Consider the following 21,357-nt stretch of genomic DNA (forward strand, 5'->3'; position numbering starts at 1 on the left):
GTAACTCAGAACATAATAAAAAAATAGTAATTCCTGCTATTCCATTTGACTGGGCTAAACCTCTATGCCTTTATTGTCTCCCCCACCTCCCCCAATACATTCTACATTATTCTTAGTTGTTTTCCTTCATGTAGAAATAACCTACAAGGAAAGAAAGGGTTTATTTTAATTCCGATATTTATGTCCCATTGACTTGCATTGGTTTCCGGTATCGGAATCGGCGATATCCGATACTTTTTCGGTATCGGTCCGATCCAATCCGATCCGATATTTCCCGATATCGGAAGGTATCGCTCAACACTAATCACAAGACAACAAAAGAAAATGACTTAAAAAGAAATGCAAATGATGAATGAGGGTCTTCGTTTCCTGAATAAGGAACCTCTGTTCTTTGTGTTCACATCCGTGAAGGGTATATCAGTGTACACTATTGAAGCATCTCATGCAATATACATTGGAGCTGTAACACTAGACATGGAACTGACAGTCACCATTTCCATACACTTTTTTCTAATCTCAAACAACGTCTTTAATAAAGCTGTATCTGTGCACAATTATAACTTGTGTAGCGACAAACAGTGATCCATTGTTACCACTTTTCCGTTTTGAATGATGTTCTATCCTGATTTATTTTCATGCATTTCACCAAGTACTGAATATAATGACAAAGGTGGTAAAGTTTGTGGGAATCTTTGCTCCAAACATTTTATTACCAGTTATAAAATTATATGTACACAAATGTTAATATCCATAATTAGCAATGTCTTCATGTACAAGGCCCTCTCTTCTAGCCATAGGAGGTACCTGAGCCAAACCCACAATAAAACGCTACTACTGAGTGTGTTTGGGCAAGCCATCAATTTTATACATGTTAAGTTAATGCAATGTCTAGCATCTATGGAACTACTGATGAACTGCATTGTGAGTCATCATCACCATTGAATTATAAAAGGCAGTTGTGAGAAAATTCCTACATTCCTAACTTTCTACATATTCCATATTAAAGAGGATCAGAAACCTAAATGCAGAGAGTACGGTGTAACACAGAGATACTATGTGGAAGCAAATGTAGTTTTCTCCTTAACTTTTTCGTCCATACACATTAGACTGCCAAACCTTATAATTACTACAGGTTTGGCCAACAGTCTATTGTGTATGGGAGCCCCGGACAATTGATAGCCGGGGGAGATAAGGATCTGGCAGGTCCGATTTAGGACTGCTGATTCTTTTGTCCTCCTCGAGATAAACTGCCACTGGACATGTCTGGCATCTTTCTCATAGAGAGCAGAGTGAGCACTCCTGTATAAAGGAGAGACAACCAAGATAGGTATCAGTCGAATGATTGACTGAACCATCATTCAACCTACAGTCATCTAATATGTATGGGGGATGCGATAAGAAACAAGGAGGAAGAGGGTTATCTCTATGATGGAAATGATGTGACAAGCTATAGAAAAGTTCATGGGGTATCTGTTATGCTAATACAATTACAACCCAAATCCAAAAAAGTTAGAACGCAGTGTAAAATGTAAGCAAAACAATAATGCAATGATTTGGAAATCTTTTATAGCCATATTTAATTCACAACAGAACATAGAAAATAGATCAGAAGTTTAAAGTTAGACATTTTTCCATTTCATGTGAAAAAGTTAACTCATTTAGAAATTGATGGCAGCAACATACAGTGCCTACAAGTAGTATTCAACCCCCTGCTGATTTAGCTGGTTGACACATGCGGAATTAACTTGGCATTGTGACATTTGTACTGTAGATCAGCCTGGAAGTGGGAAATGCACTGCAGCAAATTTTTTTTTTTTTTTTTTAAAACGTTAAAAGTTAATTCAGAGTGTCATTTATTATTCAACCCCTCAAACCACAAGAATTCTGTTTGGTCCCCCTAAAGTATTAAGAAGTAGTTCAGGCACCAAGAATAATGAGCTTCACATGTGTGGATTAAAGATCTCTTTTGCCAGCCTTTTCTGACTATTTAAGACCCTCCCCAAACTTGTGAACAGCACTCAGACATGGTCAACATGGGAAAGACAAAGGAGCATTCCAAGGCCATCAGAGACAAGATCGTGGAGGGTCACAAGGCTGGCAAGGGGTACAAAACCCTTTCCAAGGAGTTGGGCCTACCTGTCTCCACTGTTGGGAGCATCATCCGTAAGTGGAAGGCTTATGGAACTACTGTTAGCCTTCCACGGCCTGGACAGCCTTTGAAAGTGTCCTCCCGTGCTGAGGCCAGGCTTGTCCGAAGAGTCAAGGCTAACCCAAGGACAACAAGGAAGGAGCTCCGGGAAGATCTCATGGCAGTGGGGACATTGGTTTCAGTCAATACCATAAGTAACGTACTCCACCGCAATGGTCTCCGTTCCAGACGAGCCCGTAAGGTACCTTTACTTTCAAAGCGTCATGTCAAGGCTCGTCTACAGTTTGCTCATGATCACTTGGAGGACTCTGAGACAGACTGGTTCAAGGTTCTATGGTCTGATGAGACCAAGATCGAGATCTTTGGTGCCAACCACACACGTGACGTTTGGAGACTGGATGGCACTGCATACGACCCCAAGAATACCATCCCTACAGTCAAGCATGGTGGTGGCAGCATCATGCTGTGGGGCTGTTTCTCAGCCAAGGGGCCTGGCGATCTGGTCCGCATCCATGGGAAGATGGATAGCACGGCCTACCTGAAGATTTTGGCCAAGAACCTCCGCTCCTCCATCAAGGATCTTAAGATGGGTCGTAATTTCATCTTCCAACAAGACAACGACCCAAAGCACACAGCCAAGAAAACCAAGGCCTGGTTCAAGAGGGAAAAAGTCAAGGTGTTGGAGTGGCCTAGTCAGTCTCCTGACCTTAATCCAATTGAAAACTTGTGGAAGGAGCTCAAGAATAAAGTCCACATGAGACACCCAAAGAACCTACATAACTTGGAGAAGATCTGCATGGAGGAGTGGGCCAAGATAACTCCACAGACCTGTGCCGGCCTGATCAGGTCTTATAAAAGACGATTATTAGCTGTAATTGCAAACAAGGGTTATTCCACAAAATATTAAACATAGGGGTTGTATAATAATTGACCCACACTTTTATGTTTAAAATTTAATAAAATTCAACTGAGCAACATAACTTTTTGGTTTGTAAGATTTATGCTTCTGTTCATAAAACCTACTCTCGTTTGCAGTTTGAAGGCTCTAACTTATTTGCATCTTATCAAACCAGGTAAATCTGCAGGGGGTTGAATACTACTTGTAGGCACTGTATCTCAAGGAGTTGGGACAGAGTTAACAAAAGGCTGGAAAAGTAAGTGGTGCTAATGAAAAAATCTGGAGGGTCAATTTTCAACTAGGTCACATGACTGTGTAAAAAAAGAGCATGTTAGAGAGACAGAATCTCTCAGAAGCAAAGCGGGTCACCAATCTGTGAACAACCGCATCTAAAAATTTTGGAAACATTTCCGAAAAATGTTCCCCAATGTAAAATTGCAAAGACTTTGAATATCTCACCCTCTACACTACATAATATCCCCTTGACAAAGCTTCGTGCGAAACGTGCATCAGATTCTCCTCATGGTCTGGTGAGATTTCCCCTTTTCTTTTGCCACTGTGCTTATACTCCCCGTTTTATGTTTTTTTCCCTTTATGGTACCTTACTCTAACTATAATCTCTATTCATGATTAGTCTTTTCCTTGATATTCCCTCTGTATTGGTATCCGTGTGCAATATTTAGACTATATATTGTATGGTACACTTCTATATTTATTTGAGATTTATTTATACATTGATCTACTTTGGAAATTGATATCATGCTTCCTTTTTTTTCTCCTCAGCTATGGTTGTTTTGTGTCATACATGTACTTTTTTAATAATATTTTTTTATCTATGTTAAAATAAAAATTTAATTTCATCTATTCTTTTGTGCCTTGCACTTTTTTTTATCAGCTTTATTACATAATATCATCAAAAGATTCAAAGATTCTGGATAAATCATGTGCATAAGAGACAAGGCCAATGTTCAATATTGGATGCTTGTGATCTATGGCCCCCAAGGGGGCACCTCATTAAAAACAGGCATGATTGGGTTGTGTAAATCACTGCATGGGCTCGGGAATACCTGGGCTCAGGTACAATCCACAAATGCAAGTTAAAGCTCTAAAGCTTTATGAAAAGAAGAAGAAGCCATATATCAACAGAATCCAGCAATGCTGCCTACTTCTCTCAGCCAAAGCTCATTTATATAGACTGAGGCAAATTGGAAAACTGTTCTGTGGTCAGATGAATCACATTTTTAAATTCTTTATGGAAGCCATGGACACTGTTCTGCAGACTCAAGAGGAGTGAGACCATCCAGTTTGTTATCTGAGCGTAGATCAAAAGTTTCCATCTCTGATGGTATGGAGTTGCATTAGTGCCTATGACATGGGCATCTTACACATCTTGAAAGGCACTACCAATGCTGAGAATTATATAGAGGTTTTAGAACAACATATTCTTCCATCCAGACAGCATCTATTTCAGGGATGGTCTTGCATATTTCAGCAAAACAATACTTAACCACATTCTGGAAACATCACAACAGCATGGCTTCATAGAAGAATTCAGGTGATGTACTGCCGCCTGCAGTCTGGACCTCTTACCGATAGAAAACATTTGGTGCATTATGAAACGAAAAATCTGGCAAAGACGACCCAGGTCTTCTGAGCAGCTAGAATTCTTTATCAGACAAAATGGGACATTTCTTTCCCAAAACTGTAGCAATTGGTCTCCTCACTTTCTAGACATATACAGACTGTTGTAAAAAGAAGAGGGGACGCTACACAATGCTAGACATGGCCTCGTCCCAACTTTTTTGAGACGTGTTGCTACCATCAATTTCTAAATTAGTTAATTTTTTCACATGGAATAAAAAAACATCTAACTTTCACCTTCTGATCTGTTTTCTATGTTCTGTGCTAAATAAAATATGGCTAGAAGAGATTTCTCAATCATTGCATTCTTGTTTTCTTTACATGGTACACAGTGTCCCAACTTTATTTTAGGAATTGGGGTTGTACAATCTACAATATCAGATATTATTAAGAACTTTTCCTTGTATTTACCTTAAATGGAGCCTAATTTTTTCTAATGTGAACAGGGCCTCACCCACATACATGATTACAGATGATCTTTTACTTAATACTTACTTGTGAGCAGCCACTGCTGTTATAGCAGCTTGCGATGCAGAGTATGAGTGCTCTAAACTGGGACGTTTCTCCACGCAGCATAGGATGTAATCATAGGGAATGTTTAGCGCTGATGCTACAGCAGCCTGTTAACAGAACCGACAGTCAGAGGTCCTGCTCCATAAAAAAGCAAAATAGAACAAAAAAAGCAAAAGTGCAAAACACAAGCATGCCTACAACTGCCCCTTATATGCTGAAAGATCGTGTAGGCCAAAATGGCAGTGCTACCAGCAGAAGTGTAACTATGGGGGATTACAGCAAAAGTTGCCCAGAGGACCTCTTCTGACATTAACACAGAAAATGGCTATAATTATGATGGCTCTTGTCCTGTGACTTTCCCTACCTTCTTTGGTCTCTGTGGACTTCTTTTCACCACCTGCCCAATTCCTGGACACTAGGGGTGTGGGAGATTTACCATAAGCGACATTTTTGCACATTCAGTTTTGCTTGTTGCTGACTTTCTTCCATTATTTGCTTCTATTTAATCAAAGTGGCGTAAGATGTTTGATAAATGTGTCGCTTCTTGAGATATAACAAACACTTTTGTCCAGAAATGTTACTCTACTTTTTATGCGCGTAAAAAAATGTCTTCAACTTTATATGCATAAGTAACCACTTATGCACTTTTAATAGTGTTAATTGCAACTGAAATTGCACAAATTTGCTAATTTTTGTGCAAAAATGGCCTGCGACAAAATTTGGCACATTTTTAATGCAACAAAAAAAGTTTTAAAAATGCCTTGATAAATTGGCCCCTAAGTATTTCTTAACATCTCCTTCCAAAATGATTCACCTCACCACAAAGCTCCTTCAGCAGTAATAATTTAGTCATGATACCCTTGACTTGCAAGATTTGGATGGGCATGAGAGAATTTGAGTGGAGTGAAAAATGTTCTTCACAAATAAAACTGAGACCTTCTGAGGGAAAGTAGGGGTTTGAAACTCCTGAATTCCTTCTTAACATAGGCCTACTAATATGTCCTATGTTAGGGGCAGGTGTATTGATCAGGAGCAGCACCTGAGCCAGCAACCATACCCAGCAGATGCTGGCTGTGTTACACAGCCGACATCTGACTCTAAGTGCTTGCTGCTGTTAACCCATTAAATACCATTGTCAAGCTCTTATTGGTCTATGGGGTGCACAGTTCCATGTGCCAATTGCCTCTCTGTGACACATTTGCAGGGAGCTGTGCCATTGCAGCCGGAATCCTGCTGAAAGGCACAATAGCTGCCATGTTGGTACTCCCTGTGAATAAGAGGCTATGATTTTAGCTCTATGTGGCAATACTATGGTATTGCAATATACAGAACAAGCGCTCAGACGATCGCAGTTTCAAGTTCATTGAAGTTCTATCAAAATATAAAATTACTTAACCCATACTATAAAAGTTGTAACGCAAAAAAAAAAAATCAAAAACAGAATTGTAGTTATTTGTTTATTGACTGCACTGTGACGTGCCCTGCTGTCTCCCCTGACGCGCATGCGCACAGTGACGCTCCCAATACAAGGGCTGCGGCGCAGTGCGGGCTGGAAGAAACAAAGTGCGCTGCATGGGAGCGGCGCTTTGCACATGCGCGGCAGGGGAGACAGCAGGGCACGTCACAGGGCAGTCACAGGGCCATGTGACGTGCCTGGGGGGGGGGGGGGAGATGAAAATTTAGCCCAGAGGCAGGGATTTAGCTGCATAATAAGCCAAGCCTCTGGAGAAGAAACTTTATAAAATAAGATTTCTCTGGAATCAGACCTCTGCTATTGGCCAAACGGGTAAGTATAGATTTACTTTTATATCACCTGTATGGCCATAATAGTGGTCTGATATCGCCCAGGGGGTGACACATTCCCTTTAGTAATGAAGATTATGGCTTACAGCCAATGAAAACACAAAAGTCATTATCTCAGTAAATTAAAATAATTAACAAAAAACACCTGCAAAGGCTTCCTAAGTGTTTAAAAAGGTCCCTTAGTCGGTTTCAGTAGGCTCCACAATCATGGGGAAGACTGCTGACTTGACAGATGTCCAGAAGGCAGTCATTGACACACTCCACAAGATCCCAGAGTTCCAATTTTCATTTGGAAATCAAGGTCCCAGAGTCGGGAGGAAGAGTGGAGATGCCACAATCCAAGCTGCTTGAGGTCTAGTGTGAAGTTTCCACAATCAGTGATGGTTTGGGGAGCCATGTCATCTGCTGGTGTAGGTCCACTGTGTTTTATCAAGACCAAAGTCAGCGCAGCCGTCTACCAGGAAATTTTAGAGCACTTCATGCTTCCCTCTGCCGACAAGCTTTTGGGAGATGGAGATTTCGTTCTCCAGCAGGACTTGGCACATGTCCACACTGCCAAAAGTACCAATACCTGGTTTAAAAATAACAGTATCACTGTGCTTGATTGGCAGCAAACTCGCCTGACCTTAATCCCATAGAGAATCTGTGGGGTATTTTCAAGAGGAAGATGAGAGACACCAGACCCAACAATGCAGACGAGCTGAAGGCTGCTATCAAAGCAACCTGGGCTTCCATAACACCTCAGCAGTGCCACAGGCTGATCGCCTCCATGCCACGCCGCATTGATGCAGCAATTGATGCAAAAGGAGCCCCGACCAAGTATTGAGGGCATTTACTGAACATACATTTCAGTAGGCCAATATTTCGGATTTTAAAATCATTTTTCAAGCTGTTGTTATAAAATATTCTAATTTACTGAGATAATGACTTTTGTGTTTTCATTGGCTGTAAGCCATGATCATCAACATTAACAGAAATAAACACTCAAAATAGATCACTCTGTTTGTAATGACTCTATATAATATATGAGTTTCACTGTTTGTATTGAAGAATTGAAATAAATTAACTTTTTGATGATATTCTAATTTTGTGAGATGCACCTGTATGTTTTGGTCTTTCAGAGTCACCCATACATGGTTGAGATTATACAGCCAGCGCCTGATACATACTGCTCTTGAATTGGGCAGCATGTATCAGCTGTCAGGTTAATTTTGAGCCATCATGTGGCTATTTCAATAAAAAAAATGAAAAATTTATAAGTGTTTCAAATGAACATGCAAAAACGAGAAATCAGTCGACCATGAAAGGGCTGAAAAATACTGTAGAAATATATATATATGTATACAGTATATATATAAATATATATTTGACTTAAGGTCCCCTAAAGCTAAGGAACCTCAGACAGGGCTCACTTATCTCTTCATTCTGAACAATCTTGATGACTATAAAGTACACATCCCCATCATCCACTAAAGTAACGAAAATGTGCATACAAAACTGACACATTCCATGCAAAGTTTTTAGCGTAATATAATTATTTTATTGGTCAATGGAAGTCATAGATGGGAACAAAAAGGACATAACTTTCTTTCTTTTAGTGAGTAGTTATTTTAGGGTGTATATTACTGAAACATCTTCATTTTCTATGTATACGAAAGCTAAAACCTAGAATTCTGTAACCCCAGAGAAGTTACAATTAATGTTCGCTCATGTGTTTTCTCTTACAGCACCACTTCAGTGTTTTTTTATATTGTAATGCTGGATTGGTGTTGCTAATGTAAGTTCCCTGCCCCTAGTAATATACTTACGAGCCACCATGTTAATCTGTTTCCCTCGCCACTCTTGTTGTCTTCTGCAGGTTGTGACTTGCCGGATGGCTCCTGTGTTCGCTGAGTGATCTGGAAGTCACACCTCAATGTAAGTCTATGAGAGCTAGAACGAGGCCAGAACGAGGGTCTCATAGACTTACATTGAGAGCTTGTTACTGGAAAGAGCAGAAGACGGCAGCTGGTAAGTATAATACTGAGGTCAGGGAATGTACATTAGCGATACCATTTCCAGTGGTGAATTAAAAAAAATGCTGGTGTAGTGCTTTAATTAGGTTTTACACTAACACAGAGTGTTTGCATATAAGGAACCTCTATTTTCCTCTAAGGAACCCCTATTTGAATGCACTGCTAGAAATACGTATCTTGGTGTAATGTCCCTTGACATCATGAGGTCGCATGTTTTACCTTTATGGATGCTGGATCCTTTGTAGATATAAACACCTCCAGTTCATTCTCTTCTGCTCTGGGTATGACACGTACAGTCTGTGATTCCAGGTGAAGATCGTCCACTCCTCCAATATAGTCCTCACCTGTTCTTTGAAAAGTAAAACCAATTCAGCACTCCACACACATATTCATGACTTGGAACTTGGCATTTGTGATTTTTTTTGTATATTTTCAATTTCAAGGTATAGTTACCTTCTAGGATATGGTCCACATTTTGGAAAGCTTCTTCCACATTCCCATATTCCATCACTCTCACTGGCTCGAAAAATGAATTGTGTTTTATAGATTCCTAAAAAACATAAATGTACATAACATTCTGTCATAGTATATCTATAGCAGTGGCATTGTACGTCTCTAAAAAGGTTAGGCTTCATGTATATTGCCATATTAAAGGGGTTGTCCAGCCTTAGGGTACAAGTCTGAAGTCACTCTATGTGACTGCAGACTTGTGAATCCTCACAACTCGTACACTGAGCGCTGTGAGGATTCTCTGGCGCTAGGAGCAGGCAGTCATGTGATTTGTATACTTTGGGCCACATTTCGACTAGACATGTCAGACGTTGCTCAATTCACTTGCAGTAAGCATGGTCATGTAAGTTTAGTCGGCACGTGACCGCATGAATGCACATCACATACTTGCAGTCACGTGCCCGTTGCTCCTGGCTCTGGCACCGGAGAATCCTCAAAGGGCGCAGTGCACATGATGTGAGTAGTGATGCACATGATGTGAGTAGTGATGAGCACGCATGCTCATTACTCGAGATTTATGAGCATGCTCGGGTGTTTTCCAAGTATCTTCAGCGTGCTCGGGTGTTATGTTTTAGTCACTCTGTGCTCATGATTTGCGACTGTTTGACAGCTTTAATACATGTGAGGAATACTCGCTCATCACTAGATGTGAGGGTTCACAAGTGTAGCCTAAGTCCAGACAACCCCTTTAAGGATTCTTCTATAAATACATGTGCTCTAAATTTTATACAGCACTTATGGGTATGTCTGTAATTTTATAGAGAGTAGCAGTTCATATGTAAATCTTGAACAAAAAGCTTGAGAAAGAAAATTAGCAGGCCAATGAAGCATTTAAAAGTTGCACACTTTGGATCTGATTTATCAAGCACTTTTCACCAGAATTCTGTTGTGAAACTGCTTTAAATCATAAAAGTTTTCTTCAAGTCGATGTAGCGCCTTTTGGCTTTTTTATGCCAGTCCTGTTCAGCTCCACCAGCTTTTTGAAAAGCAGGCAGAACTCATGGGCACAGGGTGGGGCCAAGTTCACCAAACAAATTCACTGTAATTTATTCCACAAAAGTAGTATAAATTAGGACAGGAATGTGTGTAAGGAGATGAACATATTGCCCTGTTCCCCCTTGAAGACATCAGTGCTGTGTATAAAGTCATGCTCTATTGTGATGTTGATGTGTAATGTGAATTGTGATGTGTTGTATTGTAATGTTTTGCACTGTACTGTGAGGAAGTTGAAATCTGCCCAGCAACAGACAGTGAGTAGGGTAAGATAGAGTTAAGTGTTGGGACTAGCTCAGAGATGGAGGGGCTATGCAATAGGATCAGAAATGACTTTCTGGTAGTGAGTCTGACAGGGTCTAGCTTGCAGCTAGAGTAGACATTTGGTATGAGTGCTCAGCAGGGCTGTATGCAGTGGGTGTTCTATGACAAGAGAGAAAGGAGATCAAGACAGAGATAGCATGATCTTGATGAACAGACTGAGACAGAGAAAGAGAGTTACAGAGACGCAGAGAGAAGGACAGTGTCAGCTCAGAGGACTGACCAGAGAGCAGAGTGACCAAGTGAGAAGGTCAAGAGAAGGTACGCCTAGCAGCACGGCCCCGAGTAGTTTACAGTAAGGGCAAGGTAATGGGCCAGGATGGAATAGAACGTGAGACAAAGTGAGTGCCCTGGGAGGGAGTTCTCTAAACGTCAGAGAGCTTGAAGTTGAGTACGGCCATATTGGCAAAACCTTTCCTCTACGAGAAGAATTAGACGTGGAACCGCGGAAAGAGGAAATGATTCTCATGGACTGTACTGTGGTGCTAAGCTGGGTGGCAGTGAAGGAAATGAGACCAGTGGAGGCAGGAATGTGTGAGTCCGAGGAAGTAATGAGACTGTGTATTGAGATTCTCTGTACTAATGAAGAAACGTTTGAGAATTGTGTACCCGCTATCCTGTGTACATAGTTGCAATGGCTGTTTAGCAAAGCATCGTTTGTTAAGAACTAGTGGTCTCCTTTCATGAACTGATTAACATCTGGTCCTGGCAAACCAGCGTCATCGGTTACATGTGGCCTTCACGGGCGTAGGGCCCTCACAGCACAAGTCCAAACACCCAGCCTGTACCCCCACTTTCATGTAACATGCCATGGCGCAAAAGATGAGTACCTCGCCCATGGCTACCGCCCCTCACCACGATAATGTGTGCCATCCCCATCCCCTGGCTGATGTATATTTCTGGTGGTGACACATGGCAGGTAAAAGATGCTCCAAAGTCTTTAAGAGGTGCACACTTCTTTATGAACTTGGAAGATCTTACTTGCTTTCAGTAAGACTGGTGAAGAAAACGCTTGTCTTAATGAATCGAGGCCTTTGTGTTCAAATATGGCTTGCACAAAAATTTGCAACTTTTCATGACAGTTTTCTGGCACAGGTGCATTTATAAATTCCCTGTAAAGTGTTTTATGTAGGATTTTGTACAATCAAGACAGAAATAATAATTGCATTCATCAGATGCCATATGTACAGAGGTATTGACCCCAGAAGCATTGCTGCTTGGGAAAAATATGTCCATACGTGTAACATCCCACAAAGCCTGTATTAGAGAACTGCGTGGCCTTCATGCATTACAGCGTGGGGTACGATTACCGCATTTTTCGGACTATAAGACGCAGCAGACCATAAGACGCACCTAGGTTTTAGAGGAGGAAAATAAAAAAAAAATTTAAGCAAAAAATGTGGTCATGATGCACTTTTAAGGGGAAGGGGGTCTTCTGCTGACACTGGTATAGGGGTAATGTCCCCCAATTCTGACAATATCCCCCATCCTGGTATATATGCCCCCCCCTCCTTTTATACGTGGTCCCCATCCCCATCCTGGTATGCCTGCCATCCCTCCATTCTGGTATGCATGGAACCCCTCCACCCTGGCATGCATGGCACCCCTCATCCCTATCCTGGTATGCATGGCACCCCTCATCCCTGTCCTGGTATGCATGGCACCCCTCATCCCTATCCTGGTATGCATGGCACCCCTCATCCCTGTCCTGATATGCATGGCACCCCTCATCCCTATCCTGGTATGCATGGCACCCCTAATCCCTATCCTGGTATGCATGGCACCCCTAATCCCTATCCTGGTGTGCATGGCACCCCTCATCCCTGTCCTGGTATGCATGGCACCCCTAATCCCTATCCTGGTATGTATGGCCCCCCCCATCACTGTCCTGGTATGCATGGCACCCCTCATCCCTATCCTGGTATGCATGGCACCCCTCATCCATATCCTGGTATGCATGGCACCCCTAATCCCTATCCTGGTATGCATGGCACCCCTAATGCCCATCCTGGTATGCATGGCACCCCTAATCCCTATCCTGGTATGCATGGCACCCCTAATCCCTATCCTAGAATGCATGGTCCCCCTAATCCCCATCATGCTGCACATAAAAAAAAATAAACACTCCTACTCACCTCTCTTCTTTCCTCCAGCGCTGCGTCCTGTCTGCCTGCACTGATCTCTCCATGTGAGCCGCGCATGACGTCACTGCCATGCGCGGCTCACAAGGAGAGATCAGCTGCCGGAAGTCACTGCTCCCCACGCCGGGACTGTGTGCGCGGGGAGCAGTGACTTCACTCTCCTTCATAGCCGGCACACAGCGGAGCCGCGCTGCGGCTCCTGCTGCTGCCGGCTATCGCGTGTGCCCGCTCATTAAAGGGCATGAATATTCACCCCCTCCCCACGCCCATGGGCGTGGAGAGAGGTTGAATATTCATACCCTTTAACAGCGGGCACACGCGATAGCCGGCAGCAGCAGGAGCCGCAGCGCGGCTATACTGTGTGCTGCTATTAAGGAGCATGAATATTCAGTGCTCCCCATGCCCATGAGCGTGGGGAGCAGTGAATATTCATTTTCTTTAGCAGCGGGGACAGTGTAGGCTGCAGCGGGTGGCTGCTGCCTCCTGTGCCCTGCTCCTCCACCGCTACCGCTCCCCCCACACCCCACATATATATATACACCCCCCCCCAACATTCGGACTATAAGACGCACCCCCCATTTTCCTCCGAAATTTTGGAGGAAAAAAGAGCGTTTTATAGTCCGAAAAATACGGTAAATGAATATGCTGTCTGCATAAGGTACAAAGATATATAAAAATCAGAGCTACAATCTGATAAAAAGCAAGTGGCAGTCATTAGTTTAATGACATTTTTAAAAGGAATCTGTCAGCAGGTTTTTGCTATGTAGTCTGAGAGCTGCATGATTTAGGGGCTGAGAGCCTGAGTCAATAAATGTATCACTTACTGGGCTGCTTGGTGCAGTTTTGATAGAGTGGTTGGGGCGGGGCTACACAAATTAGTTGGACTGTCTTGCACAGGACACCTAGTCCTGTAGTGATAATCTCCTGCTGATAAAACACTGATTGTATTGACACTACAACAGACAGCGTAACAAGTGATACATCCCTGTAATCAGGCTCCATGTGCCTACATTATGCTACTTTCAGATTAAATAAAAAAACTTGCTGACAGATTCCCTTTAAAAGGGCTATATAGGAATAGCATGGCTGCTTACTTCAAAAAATAGCCCCACACCTGTCCATAGGATGTGTGTGGTACCGTAGTTTAGCTCCACTGGAGTGACTAAAGCTGAATTGTAATATCACATACAACCTGAGGACATGTGTGGCATTGTTTTGGGAGGAAAGCAGTCAAGCTTCTCTGATCCTCTACAGTGCAGCTCATTTGCTTTAGGCTAGTACTATACAGTGACACTTGCCGTGTGACACTGATATCGCAGTGTCACATTACAATATGGCGTGTAATGATTTCTCATAGTGTCACATTGTGACCTGCGACATCCTGGAACTGTGACACAGAGAAGCAAATGTTTCCAAAGGAGTCCGATTTCAGTCGCAAACGACGCACTTGCCATAGACTTCAATGCAGATTGCAAGCGAAATGCAACAAGTCGCATGTTGCTTGTGACTTAATCACAATTTGTGTGTTTTATATTATAGAAAAATCAGAGCTCTAAAATAGTCGCGTTACAGCAAGTCGCAGACAAGTCGCACACTTGTTTTTGCCACGCGACTTCTGCAAATTGCAGTCACTCAACCAATGTTGCCATTTATCTTTAGCCTTAAAGCTACAGACAGCCAAAAAAGGAAACAGTAAGCTTTTATCTTAATGATCTTTTAGTGAAAAGGGTTTTGGGTCCAGCCCTGCCACTAATAATACAAAAACACATTTATAATTTTGCTAAGTACTTTTATTTGTAGTTGTTTCATGGCTTTATATTTTGCATTTTTCATATCTAAAAAATAATTTACCTTAGTGTCAAATATTAACACTGCAGCCAACCAAATTATTGTCTCAGACTCTCAGGTCTTACATTTTAGTTTAGATAAATGTAATTTAAGTCCATAGATAAATATTCCTATATATGGCACTTCTAATGAATATAGTGATTAGTTGGCAAAAAATAATGTTTTGTATTGGCTATTTAAATAACTATAGATTATGTGGTCATATAAAATTAAATGACACACATTCCAACACACTATACAAAATAGAGACAATAATGAAGATAATAAATAACTGGTATCATAGCATATCACAATTGGGAATTTTGATGCATTCAAATAAATGATAGCAGGACTTGACACAATTTAGTGTAGTGTCCAATGGTTAAAAAGTCTAGAAATTAAGACCAAGTGGCCATATAAAAATAAGTGTATCACAGTACAGTACTTCTGTGTATAATATGAAGTGGTACAACTACAGATATTAAATGGACAAGGCAATGAAGGTACCATATTTGCACATACATAAAATACATAATATAACATAAGCAACCAAGGGATTTTGTTATTCAAAAATGGAATCTAAATGTCACATTGCCGCCTGCAGAGGACCGTCTCGTGAATGATAACTTTCCTTTCAAATGGCAACTTGAGTATTTGGGGCTGTTCATCCAATCGGATCACAATGAAATGTATTCATTGAACTATTAAGATCTTCTCGATCATGAGCTTAAAGACTTAACGAAAGAAAACTAATGTGGTTTGGGAGGATAAACTCCACCAAAATAGATGTATTGCCTCACTTTCTTTACATTTTTCAGGCTACACCTATCGCTCTAGCTTGTTTTTTCCAAAAGCTTCATTCTGTCATGATCAAATTTGTGTGGGGTTTATATAAGCCCAGCATTTGTCTACAGACATTTACACACCCTAAAGCCCTAAGAGGAGCCGTGCTTTTTTCTTGGAGATCTATTATCTAGCATCCATTCTATACATCTGAGAGATTGGCACATTCACGACACAACAAACTAGTGGGTTTCTCTTGAGCAAGAGAAGATCTCTGCCCACTTTAAACATTTCCCGTGGATACAATTAGCAGACAAATCCCTGACTCAGCCCTATAACATTAACCAACATAGAGTTACAAGTATGAAACAAACTGTTAAGAAAAAATATTCTACATGTATGTACCAGGAAACTTATGAGCCCTATAACCCATATTTTGTCCTGGATATCGTAGAGACTCCATCCTCAGCTGGAGAGGTGTGGAGGTCACTTTTTTTCACCATGAGCCAGCTGATTCTAGTCTTTCTTCATTCAGTGACTTAAAATCTCACAATCGAACCTACAGACTCTCATGGTTGGAATATATGCAGTTGCGCTCCTTTATTGACTGTCGATGAGATGGATGCTCATTCTGCTCCACACACACTTCCTTCAAAAAAAACTCTTCCTCCAAGAAACCTCAACTAAAAATACCCTATGAGTTTTCAACAGGCACTTGAACAAAAATTCAAATAGAACAATCACATTATCTTAATGACAGGAAGCATTACTTTTTTACAAACACATTCTCCACTGCATTCTTTGCTCAGGAGAAAAATTAAAAAGTATTTACTAGGTAGTATTGCTGCCCATCCCAACTTCATGCCATCCACCTCTCCATCCCTGACATTTGCTGGCGTTGTAAGACCAATGTAGGCACTTAACATTATATAAGGATGCAGTTCAATCCTTTCTAGAAAAAAGTGTTCTTTGTCAACCATCAAAACACTGCACATAGTGTAAATAACACCCCACAAAGAGCTACTTTTTCACTATGGTATCGACATATGTCACATCGTTGCGGTAAGAAAACAGCTGTCTTTGTAAAATACTAGTGACGCACCCCCTGGGCCGCGTGGGGAACCCAGAACCGGGCCTTTTTGTGGATGCTGGGGGTTGTAGTCACCGTGGCGGCGACCCAGTCCCGTGGCTCAGGGTGGTCAAACCAGTGGCAGTCTATTTATGTGGTTTTTATGATTAAATGTCCGACTACGCCACCCGTGGATTGCGGTCAGGATGAACCGCCGCTGCAGGGCTGACCGCTGAGGCTGGTGTTGTGAGTGCAGCAGAGTGTAGTACAACTCCCCACGGGAGGAGTATAGCCTCAGGGCAGTGTAGAGTGATGATGGTGGTTGTGGTGCAGGGCGTCCCAGTACTAGTAGTGCTGACGCGGTGAGAAAGCACAGAGACAAGGTGTTGCAGTTCAGGATCTTTACTCACAGTTCTCATCCAGGTCACTTGTGCACAGGTAGGACCGCCCGAGCCGTGCTGCGTCCACCAGGCAGGGGGCTCGGCCAACCCCCAGGTATTTCCGGAGTGTGGCACAGGACTCCCTTCTATCCTTTCGTCAGCCGTGCCCCACCAGTGACACTACCTCTGTCCAGCTGCCTCGAGTCTTCTCCTGGGAGGACTGGGTGTCCACTTCCCTGATCCTATGTGGTGTGCCTTCCTAGTAGGTGCAGTGAGGGGTCGCACCAGTAAATGATCACGACCACCGGTTCTTGGTTAAGGATTAGTCACCTCCACCAACTTGGGATCCGGTACCCTGTTCTGCCAACCCGTCACCGCAATCTCCTGGGTCCTTAGGGTTCTTCTGCCTTCGTGTCTCTGGGCCCTTCTATACTTTGGGTACTTCTCTTTCTTTGCTGTTCCTTTCCGTTTCTGTTCCTTTCTGTTTCTGTTCCTTCTTTCTGGCTCCGGCCTTCACCCTAGGCCTGCCTCGTAGAGCTGGGCCCAGACTGAGCCACAGCTCCCTGTCAGCCCTCTCTGGCTGAACTTCTCCTCTCTCTGCACTGTACTCCACCCAGAACTAAGATGGTGCCCACCTTATATACCTTCCCCTAGTGTGCGAGCTCAGGTGACAAGCAACCAATGAGCTCCTACCTATGCCCAGAAACCGTCTCCTCCTGCTCCTACATCACTGGGTTTTCCTCCCCCCTCCCCACTCCAGCCAGGGACATGATCTGTCGTGCCTGCATTACTGTACTAATGGGAGCACCGTTGAGCTGTCCCCCGGAAATGGGGTGTGTGTGATGCATGCAGCTAACTGAGTCCCGGTCCACACACCATCCTTACCCGGGAGTGGGATAACACACCTCTGGGTGAGGTGCAATACCTCTGTAGCGACCGAACCCTCGGGGCGCTACACTAGCAAAAACAAAAAGTTCCAAAAGCTCTGGAGAATCTGTTTTTTTTCAAGGACTCCCCTGAGTTCCAGATGTTATTTTCTCGAGGCCTAATATAGTGGATTCTGTTGATCCTTTTCTTGATTAATAATTGATCCATATATTATTGAAGCCTTAGAAATATTTCCCCAAACTACATTCTCTTCCCTCTTTTTTGTTTTTTCTTTTCTCTCTGTACCCTTGTTCTCACTACTTTCTATCCTACATTTTAAACTGTTATCTTACTTGACTTTTTGCGGTAACATTATTTGTGCTTTCTAGATATAATACCGGGGGCATTTGCTTCCTTGCACTCCATAATACTGGTAGATAAGGTCTTATAAATAATGCTCTATATGTCCTTTGTCAGCTTTCATATTATTGACGCCTGCTTGATGGAGACCAGTCCATATCGCTCTAGGGACTGCCGTCTGATATGATATTGATGTACTAGTTTCTTTTTTCTATGTTTCTTAATATTTCTCTGGTCCTAAGTGACCATCAATTTCTGTTATTTGTATAAAACCAAATCTCAAAACAGATAAAACATTATTCTGTTCTGATTTTTTATGGAATACATGACTGATATTGCAATGTGGGCACAATATTCTTACCTGAATGGATAGAACAACAGGCTCCAGGTCTTCATATTGTACTTGCACTCGTGATGCTGCCTGATTGGCATGGTTCTGGGTGTTTGCTACTACAGCACATATAGCTTGCCCAATGTATTTTACCTAGAGAAAACAGAAATGTTGGTGTTCATAAACATAACATAGTGTGTGATAAAGTGATAAAACTGTCATGTGTCAACCATACTTCGTGTTCTGCAAACAAATCGGAGTTGTTCAGTCCTGGGACGTCTGCCAAGGTTATTATATCAATTACTCCAGGTACTTTTAGTGCATATTCTTTATTTATGGATCTGAGGACAAAGCAAGAAGTAAATAAAAAGCGTTCATACATTGCTGAGACAAAACTATCATTTATTTTATTTTCAATCAATAAGACCAATGAGAATGCAGGATATTTATCAGACTATTGCCAAACATGTCCGCTCAGTAAAATACCGAAAATGCAAAAATGTTCAAAAGTGGAGTTAAAAAATAAATAAAATAAAAGATACAATATAGATACAATAGAATAAAAGATAGAAAGAGACTCGGAATCAAGTTTTAGTAAACTGTGTAATACTATTACACGGTTAAATAGTTGATAACATTTGAAAGAAGGCACAGGTACGCCAAGTATAATCCTACAGTGATGTTGACATCAGATAAACAATATCCTTTTCATAAAAAGTATTCCCACATTTTGTCCCCCGTCCTCTGCCTAGTAGCCAAACTGTGGTGTACCGGGCTTTGCTATACATTACATGGTCTGCAAAATATTTGAATAGCTGGCATAAAAAAAATTACACTTCCTTTGTACATCTGCCTTTAGCTTCCCAAATCAAGACCAGCAGGTGAGGTAAAGGGGTTAGTTGTTGTCTTTGAAAAGTTTGGGAAAATTGAGAAGTTTAGTAGAATTAAGACCTAAAAAATCACCCAGTAATGTTCTAAAACACCAAGTAGATCTGTAATCAGATTTCATGGTACAAACTACACACTTTATTAAATAAGTCTATTTGACCCAATGAGGTTGGTGTACTAACTATAGCATTTTAAGGCAAAAATGGCTGTATACAATCCTCAAAAAATATATCACATTTTAATATTACACAGGGAAAGTTTTACAAAGGATTATACAGATGTACATGGATTTTCAAAGATAGTACATCTGTCTTGTCAGGTCTAAGAGATTTAAAAATGTACACAGTTTGTGTTATGAAATCTGGTGACAGATCCACTTTAACCACTTGGTAAGCAAGCCCATTTTGACCTTTATGACCAGGCCCAATTTTTGAAATCTGATCAGTGTTACTTAATGTGGTAATAACTTTGGAATGCTTCAATGTATCCTAGTGATTCTGAGATTTTTTTTCGTAACACATTGTACTTTATATTAGTGGTAAATTTAGGTATTTGTATCTGTGTTTATTTCTGAAAATAATGGAATCGGACCCTGGGGTGCCAAAACAGCAGAAACCCACACAAGTGATCCAATTTTGGAAACTAGATCCATCAAGGAATTAATCTAGGGGTATGTTGAGCTTGTTGAACCCATAGATGCTTCACAGAACTTTATAAAATGAGGATGTGAAAACAAAAAATTTTTATTTCCCACTAAAATGTTGTTTTAGCCCCAAATTTGTAATTTTCAAAATGGTCAATAGGAGAACACGGACCCCTTAACTTGTTACGTAATTTCTACCGAACGCGATACTACCTCATATATGGTAAAAAAAAAAACCTGCTGTTTGGGCACATGGCAGGGCTCAGAAAGGAAAGAGTGCTATTTGATTTTTTTAAAGTAAATTTGTCTGGAATATATTGTGAATGCCATGTCGCATTTGCAGAGCCCTATGGATGACAAAACAGAAGAAATCCCCCACAAGTGACCCCATTTTGGAAACTAGACCCCACAAGAAAATCATCTAGTGGTGTATTGAGCATTTTTAACCTACAGGTGATTCACAAAACTTATAACATTTAGATGTGAAAACAAACAAAATTAAATTTTTTTCCACTAAAATACTGTAACATCAAATTGCATTTGCAGAGACCTGAGGTGCCAAAAAAGCAGAAACACCCACAAGTGACCCCATTTAGTAAACTAAACCTCATAAGGAATTGATCTAGGGGTTTGGAGAACATTTTTATCCCACAAAGTACATCACAGAATTTTATAAGATTGGGCCATGAATATGAAAAACTGAGGGGTGTTCGCTAAAATTTTACTTTAGCCTCAAAGGTTTAATTCACACAACCGGTAACAGGAGATAATGGACAAGATAATTTGTTATGCAATTTTTACCAAACGTGGCAGTACCCCATATGTGGTTGTACACTACTGTTTGATCACATGGCAGGGATCTGATGGGAAGGAGCGCTATTTGGCTTTTAGAACGCTGATTCCATTTGAATAGATTGTGGGCTCCATTAGCTTGAGCCCCTGAGGTGCCAGAACAGCAGAAACCCCCACAAGTGACCCCATATTGTAGGGGTGTCAAACTAATTTTCATCGAGGGCCATGTCCGCATTATGGTTGACTTCAAAGGGCCACTTGAAATTGTAAGGGCTCATGCAGATGTCTGTGTAACATGGTGTGAGCATGGACTGCAATGCACAGACTGGCCGTGGGCTATATGAGAGCTGTGTCTGGGTAGTAGGGCTATAAAACAGCAGTCTCTGGTTAGTAAGGTTAAGAGCACTGTCCATGGGTAGTAGGGCTAAGAGAG

General features: G+C 41.6%; 1 protein-coding gene across 1 annotated transcript in view; it reads right to left on the bottom strand.

The window, feature by feature from the left end:
- The window catches only part of LOC141161554 (aldehyde oxidase-like), a 220,963-nt gene that overhangs the window by 58,074 nt on the left and 141,532 nt on the right, over nucleotides 1-21,357 (bottom strand). Inside the window, exons 11-15 of the mRNA XM_073646513.1 lie at nucleotides 18,837-18,942; nucleotides 18,632-18,754; nucleotides 9,473-9,569; nucleotides 9,239-9,363; nucleotides 5,184-5,308 (exon numbers count right to left, since the gene is read on the bottom strand). Of these exons, the coding sequence (XP_073502614.1) occupies nucleotides 5,184-5,308; nucleotides 9,239-9,363; nucleotides 9,473-9,569; nucleotides 18,632-18,754; nucleotides 18,837-18,942 (576 nt within the window). The remainder of the gene's footprint in view (nucleotides 1-5,183; nucleotides 5,309-9,238; nucleotides 9,364-9,472; nucleotides 9,570-18,631; nucleotides 18,755-18,836; nucleotides 18,943-21,357) is intronic.

The sequence above is a fragment of the Phyllobates terribilis genome, unplaced genomic scaffold, assembly GCF_046119375.1.
Source record: "Phyllobates terribilis strain yellow unplaced genomic scaffold, ASM4611937v1 Scaffold_9__5_contigs__length_417890890, whole genome shotgun sequence".
Classification (NCBI taxonomy): Eukaryota; Metazoa; Chordata; class Amphibia; order Anura; family Dendrobatidae; genus Phyllobates; species Phyllobates terribilis.